Source organism: Salmo salar, chromosome 17, assembly GCF_965601325.2.
Source record: "Salmo salar chromosome 17, fSalSal1, whole genome shotgun sequence".
NCBI lineage: Eukaryota > Metazoa > Chordata > Actinopteri > Salmoniformes > Salmonidae > Salmo > Salmo salar.
This window is the reverse complement of record NC_138307.1, coordinates 87,016,901-87,029,310: the sequence shown is the minus strand read 5'-3', so window position 1 is coordinate 87,029,310 and position 12,410 is coordinate 87,016,901. Positions and strand designations below refer to the sequence as shown.

Genomic DNA, 12,410 nt, shown 5'->3' with positions numbered 1-12,410 from the left:
CTACCTACTGCTGCTATCTCCCCTACTGCTGCTACCTACTGCTGCTGCTACCTACCGCTTCTACCCTACCGCTGCTACCTAGCTGCTATCTCCATACCGCTGCTACCTACTGTATCGCCATACCGCTGCTACCTAGCTGCTATCTACCATACCGCTGCTACCTACCTGCTACTCTCCATCCCCGCTGCTACCTACTGTATCGCCATACTGCTGCTACCTACTGTATCTGCATACTGCTGCTACCTACTGCTATCGCGCATTACTGCTGCTACCTACTGATCTCCATGCGCTGCTACCCTACTGTACTCTCCATACTGCTCTACCTACTGCTATCGCCATACTGCTGCTACCTACTGTATCGCCATACCGCTGCTACCTACTGCCTACTCTCCATACTGCTGCTACCTACTGCTCTACCATGCTGCTGCTACCTACCGCTTCTACCCTACTGCTGCTACCTACTGTATCTCCATACCGCTGCTACCTACTGTATCTCCATACCGCTGCTACCCTACCAGCTGCCACCTACTGTATCTCCATACCGCTGCTACCTACTGTATCGCCATACTGCTGCTACCTACTGTATCTCCATGCTGCTACCTACTGTATCGCCATACTGCTGCTACCTACTGTATCGCCTACCGCTCTCTACCTGCCGCTGCTACCTACCGCTTGCTACCCTACCTGCTGTACCTGCAACGCTGCTACCTCTACTGCTGCTACCTACCCTACTGCTGCACAACTACTGCTGCTACCTACTGACTGCTCTGCTACCCTACCCTGCTGCTACCCTACCACTGCTACCCATACCTGCTTCTACCCTACCGCTTACTACCTGCCTCCTCTACCCTACTGCTGCTACCCTACCCTATCTACCTGCCGCTGCTACCTACCGCTTCTACCCTACCGCTGGTACCTGCCGCTTCTACCTGCCGCTACTACCTGCCGCTGCAACCTACCGCTGCTACCTACTGCTGCTACTACTACCGCTGCTACCTACCACTGCTACCTACCGCTGCTAACTACTACTGTCTGCTACCCTACTGCTGCTACCTACTCGCTGCTACCTACCGCTGCTACCTACTGCTGCTCCTACCCTACTGCCGCTACTACCTACCGCTGCTACCTACTACTGCTGCTACCTACTGCCGCTGCTACCTACTACTGCTAACTACCGCTGCTAACTACTACTGTTCTACCCTACTGCTGCAACCTACTGCTGCTACCTACTGCTGCTACCTACCGCTGCTAACTACCGCTGCTACTTACTGCTGCTGCTACCTACTGCTACCCTACCACTGCTACCTACCTCCATACTGCTGCTACCTGCTGCTGCTACCTACCGCTGCTACCTACTACTGCTAACTACCGCTGCCATCTACTACTGCTTCTACCCTACTGCTGCTACCTACTGCTGCTGCTACCTACCGCTTCTACCCTACCGCTGCTACCTACTGCTGCTACCTACTGTATCTCCATACTGCTGCTACCTACTGTATCTCCATACCGCTGCTACCTACTGTATCGCCATACTGCTGCTACCTACTGTATCGCCATACTGCTGCTACCTACTGTATCTCCATACTGCTGCTACCTACTGTATCTCCATACCGCTGCTACCTACTGTATCTCCATACTGCTGCTACCTACTGTATCTCCATACTGCCGGTTGAGGAGACGGTTAGAGTCTACCGCGGTTCATGTAGCTACATCCTGCATGAAAAATAACACACACACACAAGATCATTTGCCATAACAATTAACAGAAAACGTGGGCAGTTTTATAACATACATTTATAAAGGATTTCAAAGGTAAGGAAGTAACATATTAAGGTCTTTGGCTATATTTTCGAAATCTATACTAACAGTAGCTAAAACGTTAGCTAGTTAACCATTAGCATCTAACGTGACCGTTAGCCATCAGTGCTAGGTCGCCATCTTGTTTTCCCCCCTCCCGATCGATATATAACCCTAACAACGGGAAGAGAAACAACTCGATTAACCAGTGTGGTGTCGCATTTTACCGTCCATCAGGATGTCCAGTCGAGGTTGTGCGGGTCCGTCTGGGCTCCGGAGGAAGCGGGACACCGAGGAGCACCAGAAGGAGAGGAGACGGGCTCTGCAGGCCCGACACCGAGCCAACCTAGCCACTCTGTTCGAGACGCTCAAAACCGTCGTCTGTCCCACATCCAACAAGATGCCTGCTAAGGTAGCTAACTAGATGGCTAGCAATCTGAACTATCATCCTGTCCTCTCCTTCATGTGTAGCTACTGGTGTCAAAACATTTTTGGTCAGTTACTATGGAGCAACTAGTTAGCTAGCTAACTGTTGCTGGGTAGAGAGGGTGTGATTTGGGGCTAGCTAACTAACTGTTGCTGGGTAGAGAGAGTGTGATTTGGGGCTAGCTAACTAACTGTTGCTGGGTAGAGAGAGTGTGATTTGGGACTAGCTAGCTAACTGTTGCTGGGTAGAGAGGGTGTGATTTGGGGCTAACTGTTGCTGGGTAGAGAGAGTGTGATTTGGGGCTAGCTAGCTGTTGCTGGGTAGAGAGGGTGTGATTTGGGGCTAGCTAACTAACTGTTGCTGGGTAGAGAGGGTGTGATTTGGAGCTAGCTAACTAACTGTTGCTGGGTAGAGAGGGTGTGATTTGGGGCTAGCTAACTAACTGTTGCTGGGTAGAGAGGGTGTGATTTGGGGCTAGCTAACTAACTGTTGCTGGGTAGAGAGGGTGTGATTTGGAGCTAGCTAACTAACTGTTGCTGGGTAGAGAGGGTGTGATTTGGGGCTAGCTAACTAACTGTTGCTGGGTAGAGAGGGTGTGATTTGGAGCTAGCTAACTAACTGTTGCTGGGTAGAGAGGGTGTGATTTGGAGCTAGCTAACTAACTGTTGCTGGGTAGGGAGAGAGTGTGATTTGGGGCTAGCTAACTAACTGTTGCTGGGTAGAGAGAGTGTGATTTGGGGCTAGCTAACTAACTGTTGCTGGGTAGAGAGAGTGTGATTTGGGGCTAGCTAACTAACTGTTGCTGGGTAGAGGGTGTGATTTGGAGCTAGCTAACTAACTGTTGCTGGGTAGAGAGAGTGTGATTTGGGGCTAGCTAACTAACTGTTGCTGGGTAGAGAGGGTGTGATTTGGGCCTAGCTAACTAACTGTTGCTGGGTAGAGAGAGTGTGATTTGGGGCTAGCTAACTAACTGTTGCTGGGTAGAGAGGGTGTGATTTGGGGCTAGCTAGCTAACTGTTGCTGGGTAGAGAGAGTGTGATTTGGGGCTAACTGTTGCTGGGTAGAGAGAGTGTGATTTGGGACTAGCTAGCTAACTGTTGCTGGGTAGAGAGGGTGTGATTTGGGGCTAACTGTTGCTGGGTAGAGAGAGTGTGATTTGGGGCTAGCTAGCTGTTGCTGGGTAGAGAGGGTGTGATTTGGGGCTAGCTAACTAACTGTTGCTGGGTAGAGAGGGTGTGATTTGGAGCTAGCTAACTAACTGTTGCTGGGTAGAGAGGGTGTGATTTGGGGCTAGCTAACTAACTGTTGCTGGGTAGAGAGGGTGTGATTTGGGGCTAGCTAACTAACTGTTGCTGGGTAGAGAGGGTGTGATTTGGAGCTAGCTAACTAACTGTTGCTGGGTAGAGAGGGTGTGATTTGGGGCTAGCTAACTAACTGTTGCTGGGTAGAGAGGGTGTGATTTGGAGCTAGCTAACTAACTGTTGCTGGGTAGAGAGGGTGTGATTTGGAGCTAGCTAACTAACTGTTGCTGGGTAGGGAGAGAGTGTGATTTGGGGCTAGCTAACTAACTGTTGCTGGGTAGAGAGAGTGTGATTTGGGGCTAGCTAACTAACTGTTGCTGGGTAGAGAGGGTGTGATTTGGAGCTAGCTAACTAACTGTTGCTGGGTAGAGAGGGTGTGATTTGGGGCTAGCTAGCTAACTGTTGCTGGGTAGAGAGGGTGTGATTTGGGGCTAGCTAACTAACTGTTGCTGGGTAGAGAGGGTGTGATTTGGAGCTAGCTAACTAACTGTTGCTGGGTAGAGAGGGTGTGATTTGGGGCTAGCTAACTAACTGTTGCTGGGTAGGGAGAGAGTGTGATTTGGGGCTAGCTAGCTAACTGTTGCTGGGTAGAGAGGGTGTGATTTGGAGCTAGCTAACTAACTGTTGCTGGGTATAGAGAGTGTGATTTGGGGCTAGCTAACTAACTGTTGCTGGGTAGAGAGAGATTTGGGGCTAACTGTTGCTGGGTAGAGAGGGTGTGATTTGGGGCTAGCTAACTAACTGTTTCTAGGTAGAGAGAGTGTGATTTGGGGCTAGCTAACTAACTGTTGCTGGGTGGAGAGGGTGTGATTTGGGGCTAGCTAACTAACTGTTGCTGGGTAGAGAGAGTGTGATTTGGGGCTAGCTAACTAACTGTTGCTGGGTAGAGAGAGTGTGATTTGGGGCTAGCTAACTAACTGTTGCTGGATAGAGAGAGTGTGATTTGGGGCTAGCTAGCTAACTGTTGCTGGGTAGAGAGGGTGTGATTTGGGGCTAGCTAGCTAACTGTTGCTGGGTAGGGAGGGTGTGATTTGGAGCTAGCTAACTAACTGTTGCTGGGTAGAGAGAGTGTGATTTGGGGCTAGCTAACTAACTGTTGCTGGGTAGAGAGAGTGTGATTTGGGGCTAGCTAACTAACTGTTGCTGGGTAGAGAGGGTGTGATTTGGAGCTAGCTAACTAACTGTTGCTGGGTAGAGAGGGTGTGATTTGGGGCTAGCTAGCTAACTGTTGCTGGGTAGAGAGGGTGTGATTTGGGGCTAGCTAACTAACTGTTGCTGGGTAGAGAGGGTGTGATTTGGAGCTAGCTAACTAACTGTTGCTGGGTAGAGAGGGTGTGATTTGGGGCTAGCTAACTAACTGTTGCTGGGTAGAGAGGGTGTGATTTGGAGCTAGCTAACTAACTGTTGCTGGGTAGAGAGGGTGTGATTTGGAGCTAGCTAACTAACTGTTGCTGGGTAGGGAGAGAGTGTGATTTGGGGCTAGCTAACTAACTGTTGCTGGGTAGAGAGAGTGTGATTTGGGGCTAGCTAACTAACTGTTGCTGGGTAGAGAGAGTGTGATTTGGGGCTAGCTAACTAACTGTTGCTGGGTAGAGGGTGTGATTTGGAGCTAGCTAACTAACTGTTGCTGGGTAGAGAGAGTGTGATTTGGGGCTAGCTAACTAACTGTTGCTGGGTAGAGAGTGTGATTTGGGGCTAGCTAGCTAACTGTTGCTGGGTAGAGAGGGTGTGATTTGGGGCTAGCTAACTAACTGTTGCTGGGTAGAGAGGGTGTGATTTGGAGCTAGCTAACTAACTGTTGCTGGGTAGAGAGGGTGTGATTTGGGGCTAGCTAACTAACTGTTGCTGGGTAGGGAGAGAGTGTGATTTGGGGCTAGCTAGCTAACTGTTGCTGGGTAGAGAGGGTGTGATTTGGAGCTAGCTAACTAACTGTTGCTGGGTAGAGAGAGTGTGATTTGGGGCTAGCTAACTAACTGTTGCTGGGTAGAGAGAGATTTGGGGCTAACTGTTTCTGGGTAGAGAGGGTGTGATTTGGGGCTAGCTAACTAACTGTTTCTAGGTAGAGAGAGTGTGATTTGGGGCTAGCTAACTAACTGTTGCTGGGTGGAGAGGGTGTGATTTGGGGCTAGCTAACTAACTGTTGCTGGGTAGAGAGAGTGTGATTTGGGGCTAGCTAACTAACTGTTGCTGGGTAGAGAGAGTGTGATTTGGGGCTAGCTAACTAACTGTTGCTGGATAGAGAGAGTGTGATTTGGGGCTAGCTAGCTAACTGTTGCTGGGTAGAGAGGGTGTGATTTGGGGCTAGCTAGCTAACTGTTGCTGGGTAGAGAGGGTGTGATTTGGAGCTAGCTAACTAACTGTTGCTGGGTAGAGAGAGTGTGATTTGGGGCTAGCTAACTAACTGTTGCTGGGTAGAGAGTGTGATTTGGGGCTAGCTAACTAACTGTTGCTGGGTAGAGAGGGTGTGATTTGTAGCTAGCTAACTAACTGTTGCTGGGTAGAGAGGGTGTTATTTGGGGCTAGCTAGCTAACTGTTGCTGGGTAGAGAGGGTGTGATTTGGGGCTAGCTAACTAACTGTTGCTGGGTAGAGAGGGTGTGATTTGGAGCTAGCTAACTAACTGTTGCTGGGTAGAGAGGGTGTGATTTGGGGCTAGCTAACTAACTGTTGCTGGGTAGAGAGGGTGTGATTTGGAGCTAGCTAACTAACTGTTGCTGGGTAGAGAGGGTGTGATTTGGAGCTAGCTAACTAACTGTTGCTGGGTAGAGAGAGTGTGATTTGGGGCTAGCTAACTAACTGTTGCTGGGTAGAGAGAGTGTGATTTGGGGCTAGCTAACTAACTGTTGCTGGGTAGAGAGAGTGTGATTTGGGGCTAGCTAACTAACTGTTGCTGGGTAGAGGGTGTGATTTGGAGCTAGCTAACTAACTGTTGCTGGGTAGAGAGAGTGTGATTTGGGGCTAGCTAACTAACTGTTGCTGGGTAGAGAGAGTGTGATTTGGGGCTAGCTAACTAACTGTTGCTGGTAGAGAGGGTGTGATTTGGAGCTACCTAACTAACTGTTGCTGGGTAGAGAGTGTGATTTGGGGCTAGCTAACTAACTGTTGCTGGGTAGAGAGAGTGTGATTTGGGGCTAGCTAACTAACTGTTGCTGGGTAGAGAGTGTGATTTGGGGCTAGCTAACTAACTGTTGCTGGGTAGAGAGGGTGTGATTTGGAGCTAGCTAACTAACTGTTGCTGGGTAGAGAGGGTGTGATTTGGGGCTAGCTAGCTAACTGTTGCTGGGTAGAGAGGGTGTGATTTGGGGCTAGCTAACTAACTGTTGCTGGGTAGAGAGGGTGTGATTTGGAGCTAGCTAACTAACTGTTGCTGGGTAGAGAGGGTGTGATTTGGGGCTAGCTAACTAACTGTTGCTGGGTAGGGAGAGAGTGTGATTTGGGGCTAGCTAGCTAACTGTTGCTGGGTAGAGAGGGTGTGATTTGGAGCTAGCTAACTAACTGTTGCTGGGTAGAGAGAGTGTGATTTGGGGCTAGCTAACTAACTGTTGCTGGGTAGAGAGAGACTTGGGGCTAACTGTTGCTGGGTAGAGAGGGTGTGATTTGGGGCTAGCTAACTAACTGTTGCTGGGTAGAGAGAGTGTGATTTGGGGCTAGCTAACTAACTGTTGCTGGGTGGAGAGGGTGTGATTTGGGGCTAGCTAACTAACTGTTGCTGGGTAGAGAGAGTGTGATTTGGGGCTAGCTAACTAACTGTTGCTGGGTAGAGAGAGTGTGATTTGGGGCTAGCTAACTAACTGTTGCTGGATAGAGAGAGTGTGATTTGGGGCTAGCTAGCTAACTGTTGCTGGGTAGAGAGGGTGTGATTTGGGGCTAGCTAGCTAACTGTTGCTGGGTAGAGAGGGTGTGATTTGGAGCTAGCTAACTAACTGTTGCTGGGTAGAGAGAGTGTGATTTGGGGCTAGCTAACTAACTGTTGCTGGGTAGAGAGAGTGTGATTTGGGGCTAGCTAACTAACTGTTGCTGGGTAGAGAGGGTGTGATTTGGGGCTAGCTAACTAACTGTTGCTGGGTAGAGAGAGTGTGATTTGGGGCTAGCTAACTAACTGTTGCTGGGTAGAGAGGGTGTGATTTGGGGCTAGCTAGCTAACTGTTGCTGGGTAGAGAGAGTGTGATTTGGGGCTAACTGTTGCTGGGTAGAGAGAGTGTGATTTGGGACTAGCTAGCTAACTGTTGCTGGGTAGAGAGGGTGTGATTTGGGGCTAACTGTTGCTGGGTAGAGAGAGAGTGTGATTTGGGGCTAGCTAGCTGTTGCTGGGTAGAGAGGGTGTGATTTGGGGCTAGCTAACTAACTGTTGCTGGGTAGAGAGGGTGTGATTTGGAGCTAGCTAACTAACTGTTGCTGGGTAGAGAGGGTGTGATTTGGGGCTAGCTAACTAACTGTTGCTGGGTAGAGAGGGTGTGATTTGGAGCTAGCTAACTAACTGTTGCTGGGTAGAGAGGGTGTGATTTGGAGCTAGCTAACTAACTGTTGCTGGGTAGGGAGAGAGTGTGATTTGGGGCTAGCTAACTAACTGTTGCTGGGTAGAGAGAGTGTGATTTGGGGCTAGCTAACTAACTGTTGCTGGGTAGAGAGAGTGTGATTTGGGGCTAGCTAACTAACTGTTGCTGGGTAGAGAGAGTGTGATTTGGGGCTAGCTAACTAACTGTTGCTGGGTAGAGAGAGTGTGATTTGGGGCTAGCTAACTAACTGTTGCTGGGTAGAGAGAGTGTGATTTGGGGCTAGCTAACTAACTGTTGCTGGGTAGAGAGGGTGTGATTTGGGGCTAGCTAACTAACTGTTGCTGGGTAGAGAGAGTGTGATTTGGGGCTAGCTAACTAACTGTTGCTGGGTAGAGAGGGTGTGATTTGGGGCTAGCTAACTAACTGTTGCTGGGTAGAGAGGGTGTGATTTGGGGCTAGCTAACTAACTGTTGCTGGGTAGAGAGAGTGTGATTTGGGGCTAGCTAACTAACTGTTGCTGGGTAGAGAGGGTGTGATTTGGGGCTAGCTAGCTAACTGTTGCTGGGTAGAGAGAGTGTGATTTGGGGCTAACTGTTGCTGGGTAGAGAGAGTGTGATTTGGGACTAGCTAGCTAACTGTTGCTGGGTAGAGAGGGTGTGATTTGGGGCTAACTGTTGCTGGGTAGAGAGAGGTGTGATTTGGGGCTAGCTAGCTGTTGCTGGGTAGAGAGGGTGTGATTTGGGGCTAGCTAACTAACTGTTGCTGGGTAGAGAGGGTGTGATTTGGGGCTAGCTAACTAACTGTTGCTGGGTAGAGAGGGTGTGATTTGGGGCTAGCTAACTAACTGTTGCTGGGTAGAGAGGGTGTGATTTGGGGCTAGCTAACTAACTGTTGCTGGGTAGAGAGGGTGTGATTTGGAGCTAGCTAACTAACTGTTGCTGGGTAGAGAGGGTGTGATTTGGGGCTAGCTAACTAACTGTTGCTGGGTAGAGAGGGTGTGATTTGGAGCTAGCTAACTAACTGTTGCTGGGTAGAGAGGGTGTGATTTGGGGCTAGCTAACTAACTGTTGCTGGGTAGAGAGAGTGTGATTTGGGGCTAGCTAACTAACTGTTGCTGGGTAGAGAGAGTGTGATTTGGGGCTAGCTAACTAACTGTTGCTGGGTAGAGAGAGTGTGATTTGGGGCTAGCTAACTAACTGTTGCTGGGTAGAGAGGGTGTGATTTGGGGCTAGCTAACTAACTGTTGCTGGGTAGAGAGAGTGTGATTTGGGGCTAGCTAACTAACTGTTGCTGGGTAGAGAGAGTGTGATTTGGGGCTAGCTAACTAACTGTTGCTGGGTAGAGAGAGTGTGATTTGGGGCTAGCTAACTAACTGTTGCTGGGTAGAGAGGGTGTGATTTGGGGCTAGCTAACTAACTGTTGCTGGGTAGAGAGGGTGTGATTTGGAGCTAGCTAACTAACTGTTGCTGGGTAGAGAGGGTGTGATTTGGGGCTAGCTAACTAACTGTTGCTGGGTAGAGAGGGTGTGATTTGGGGCTAGCTAACTAACTGTTGCTGGGTAGAGAGAGTGTGATTTGGGGCTAGCTAACTAACTGTTGCTGGGTAGAGAGGGTGTGATTTGGGGCTAGCTAACTAACTGTTGCTGGGTAGAGAGAGTGTGATTTGGGGCTAGCTAACTAACTGTTGCTGGGTAGAGAGAGTGTGATTTGGGGCTAGCTAACTAACTGTTGCTGGGTAGAGAGAGTGTGATTTGGGGCTAGCTAACTAACTGTTGCTGGGTAGAGAGAGTGTGATTTGGGGCTAGCTAACTAACTGTTGCTGGGTAGAGAGGGTGTGATTTGGAGCTAGCTAACTAACTGTTGCTGGGTAGAGAGAGTGTGATTTGGGGCTAGCTAACTAACTGTTGCTGGGTAGAGAGAGTGTGATTTGGGGCTAGCTAACTAACTGTTGCTGGGTAGAGAGAGTGTGATTTGGGGCTAGCTAACTAACTGTTGCTGGGTAGAGAGGGTGTGATTTGGGGCTAGCTAACTAACTGTTGCTGGGTAGAGAGAGTGTGATTTGGGGCTAGCTAGCTAACTGTTGCTGGGTAGAGAGGGTGTGATTTGGGGCTAGCTAACTAACTGTTGCTGGGTAGAGAGGGTGTGATTTGGGGCTAGCTAACTAACTGTTGCTGGGTAGAGAGGGTGTGATTTGGGGCTAGCTAACTAACTGTTGCTGGGTAGAGAGAGTGTGATTTGGGGCTAGCTAACTAACTGTTGCTGGGTAGAGAGGGATTTGGGGCTAACTGTTGCTGGGTAGAGAGGGTGTGATTTGGGGCTAGCTAACTAACTGTTTCTAGGTAGAGAGAGTGTGATTTGGGGCTAGCTAACTAACTGTTGCTGGGTGGAGAGGGTGTGATTTGGGGCTAGCTAACTAACTGTTGCTGGGTAGAGAGAGTGTGATTTGGGGCTAGCTAACTAACTGTTGCTGGGTAGAGAGAGTGTGATTTGGGGCTAGCTAACTAACTGTTGCTGGATAGAGAGAGTGTGATTTGGGGCTAGCTAGCTAACTGTTGCTGGGTAGAGAGGGTGTGATTTGGGGCTAGCTAGCTAACTGTTGCTGGGTAGAGAGGGTGTGATTTGGAGCTAGCTAACTAACTGTTGCTGGGTAGAGAGAGTGTGATTTGGGGCTAGCTAACTAACTGTTGCTGGGTAGAGAGTGTGATTTGGGGCTAGCTAACTAACTGTTGCTGGGTAGAGAGGGTGTGATTTGTAGCTAGCTAACTAACTGTTGCTGGGTAGAGAGGGTGTTATTTGGGGCTAGCTAGCTAACTGTTGCTGGGTAGAGAGGGTGTGATTTGGGGCTAGCTAACTAACTGTTGCTGGGTAGAGAGGGTGTGATTTGGAGCTAGCTAACTAACTGTTGCTGGGTAGAGAGGGTGTGATTTGGGGCTAGCTAACTAACTGTTGCTGGGTAGAGAGGGTGTGATTTGGAGCTAGCTAACTAACTGTTGCTGGGTAGAGAGGGTGTGATTTGGAGCTAGCTAACTAACTGTTGCTGGGTAGAGAGAGTGTGATTTGGGGCTAGCTAACTAACTGTTGCTGGGTAGAGAGAGTGTGATTTGGGGCTAGCTAACTAACTGTTGCTGGGTAGAGAGAGTGTGATTTGGGGCTAGCTAACTAACTGTTGCTGGGTAGAGGGTGTGATTTGGAGCTAGCTAACTAACTGTTGCTGGGTAGAGAGAGTGTGATTTGGGGCTAGCTAACTAACTGTTGCTGGGTAGAGAGAGTGTGATTTGGGGCTAGCTAACTAACTGTTGCTGGTAGAGAGGGTGTGATTTGGAGCTACCTAACTAACTGTTGCTGGGTAGAGAGTGTGATTTGGGGCTAGCTAACTAACTGTTGCTGGGTAGAGAGAGTGTGATTTGGGGCTAGCTAACTAACTGTTGCTGGGTAGAGAGTGTGATTTGGGGCTAGCTAACTAACTGTTGCTGGGTAGAGAGGGTGTGATTTGGAGCTAGCTAACTAACTGTTGCTGGGTAGAGAGGGTGTGATTTGGGGCTAGCTAGCTAACTGTTGCTGGGTAGAGAGGGTGTGATTTGGGGCTAGCTAACTAACTGTTGCTGGGTAGAGAGGGTGTGATTTGGAGCTAGCTAACTAACTGTTGCTGGGTAGAGAGGGTGTGATTTGGGGCTAGCTAACTAACTGTTGCTGGGTAGGGAGAGAGTGTGATTTGGGGCTAGCTAGCTAACTGTTGCTGGGTAGAGAGGGTGTGATTTGGAGCTAGCTAACTAACTGTTGCTGGGTAGAGAGAGTGTGATTTGGGGCTAGCTAACTAACTGTTGCTGGGTAGAGAGAGATTTGGGGCTAACTGTTGCTGGGTAGAGAGGGTGTGATTTGGGGCTAGCTAACTAACTGTTGCTGGGTAGAGAGAGTGTGATTTGGGGCTAGCTAACTAACTGTTGCTGGGTGGAGAGGGTGTGATTTGGGGCTAGCTAACTAACTGTTGCTGGGTAGAGAGAGTGTGATTTGGGGCTAGCTAACTAACTGTTGCTGGGTAGAGAGAGTGTGATTTGGGGCTAGCTAACTAACTGTTGCTGGATAGAGAGAGTGTGATTTGGGGCTAGCTAGCTAACTGTTGCTGGGTAGAGAGGGTGTGATTTGGGGCTAGCTAGCTAACTGTTGCTGGGTAGAGAGGGTGTGATTTGGAGCTAGCTAACTAACTGTTGCTGGGTAGAGAGAGTGTGATTTGGGGCTAGCTAACTAACTGTTGCTGGGTAGAGAGAGTGTGATTTGGGGCTAGCTAACTAACTGTTGCTGGGTAGAGAGGGTGTGATTTGGGGCTAGCTAACTAACTGTTGCTGGGTAGAGAGAGTGTGATTTGGGGCTAGCTAACTAACTGTTGCTGGGTA

At 49.4% G+C, this 12,410-nt stretch overlaps 1 protein-coding gene across 2 annotated transcripts in view; it reads left to right on the top strand.

The window, feature by feature from the left end:
* The first annotated feature begins 1,211 nt into the window (after positions 1 to 1,211).
* LOC106609832 (stimulated by retinoic acid gene 8 protein homolog) overlaps positions 1,212 to 12,410 on the top strand; it is a 70,211-nt gene continuing 59,012 nt past the window's right edge. The window contains exons 1-2 of one of the 2 annotated variants that reach the window (XM_082964351.1): positions 1,212 to 1,812; positions 2,035 to 2,209. In XM_082964351.1, the coding sequence (XP_082820477.1) occupies positions 2,036 to 2,209 (174 nt within the window). In that variant the 5' untranslated portion in view covers positions 1,212 to 1,812; position 2,035. Of the gene's footprint in view, positions 1,813 to 1,883; positions 2,210 to 12,410 lie in introns of those variants that run through there. The other variant, XM_082964352.1, reaches the window with a different exon arrangement.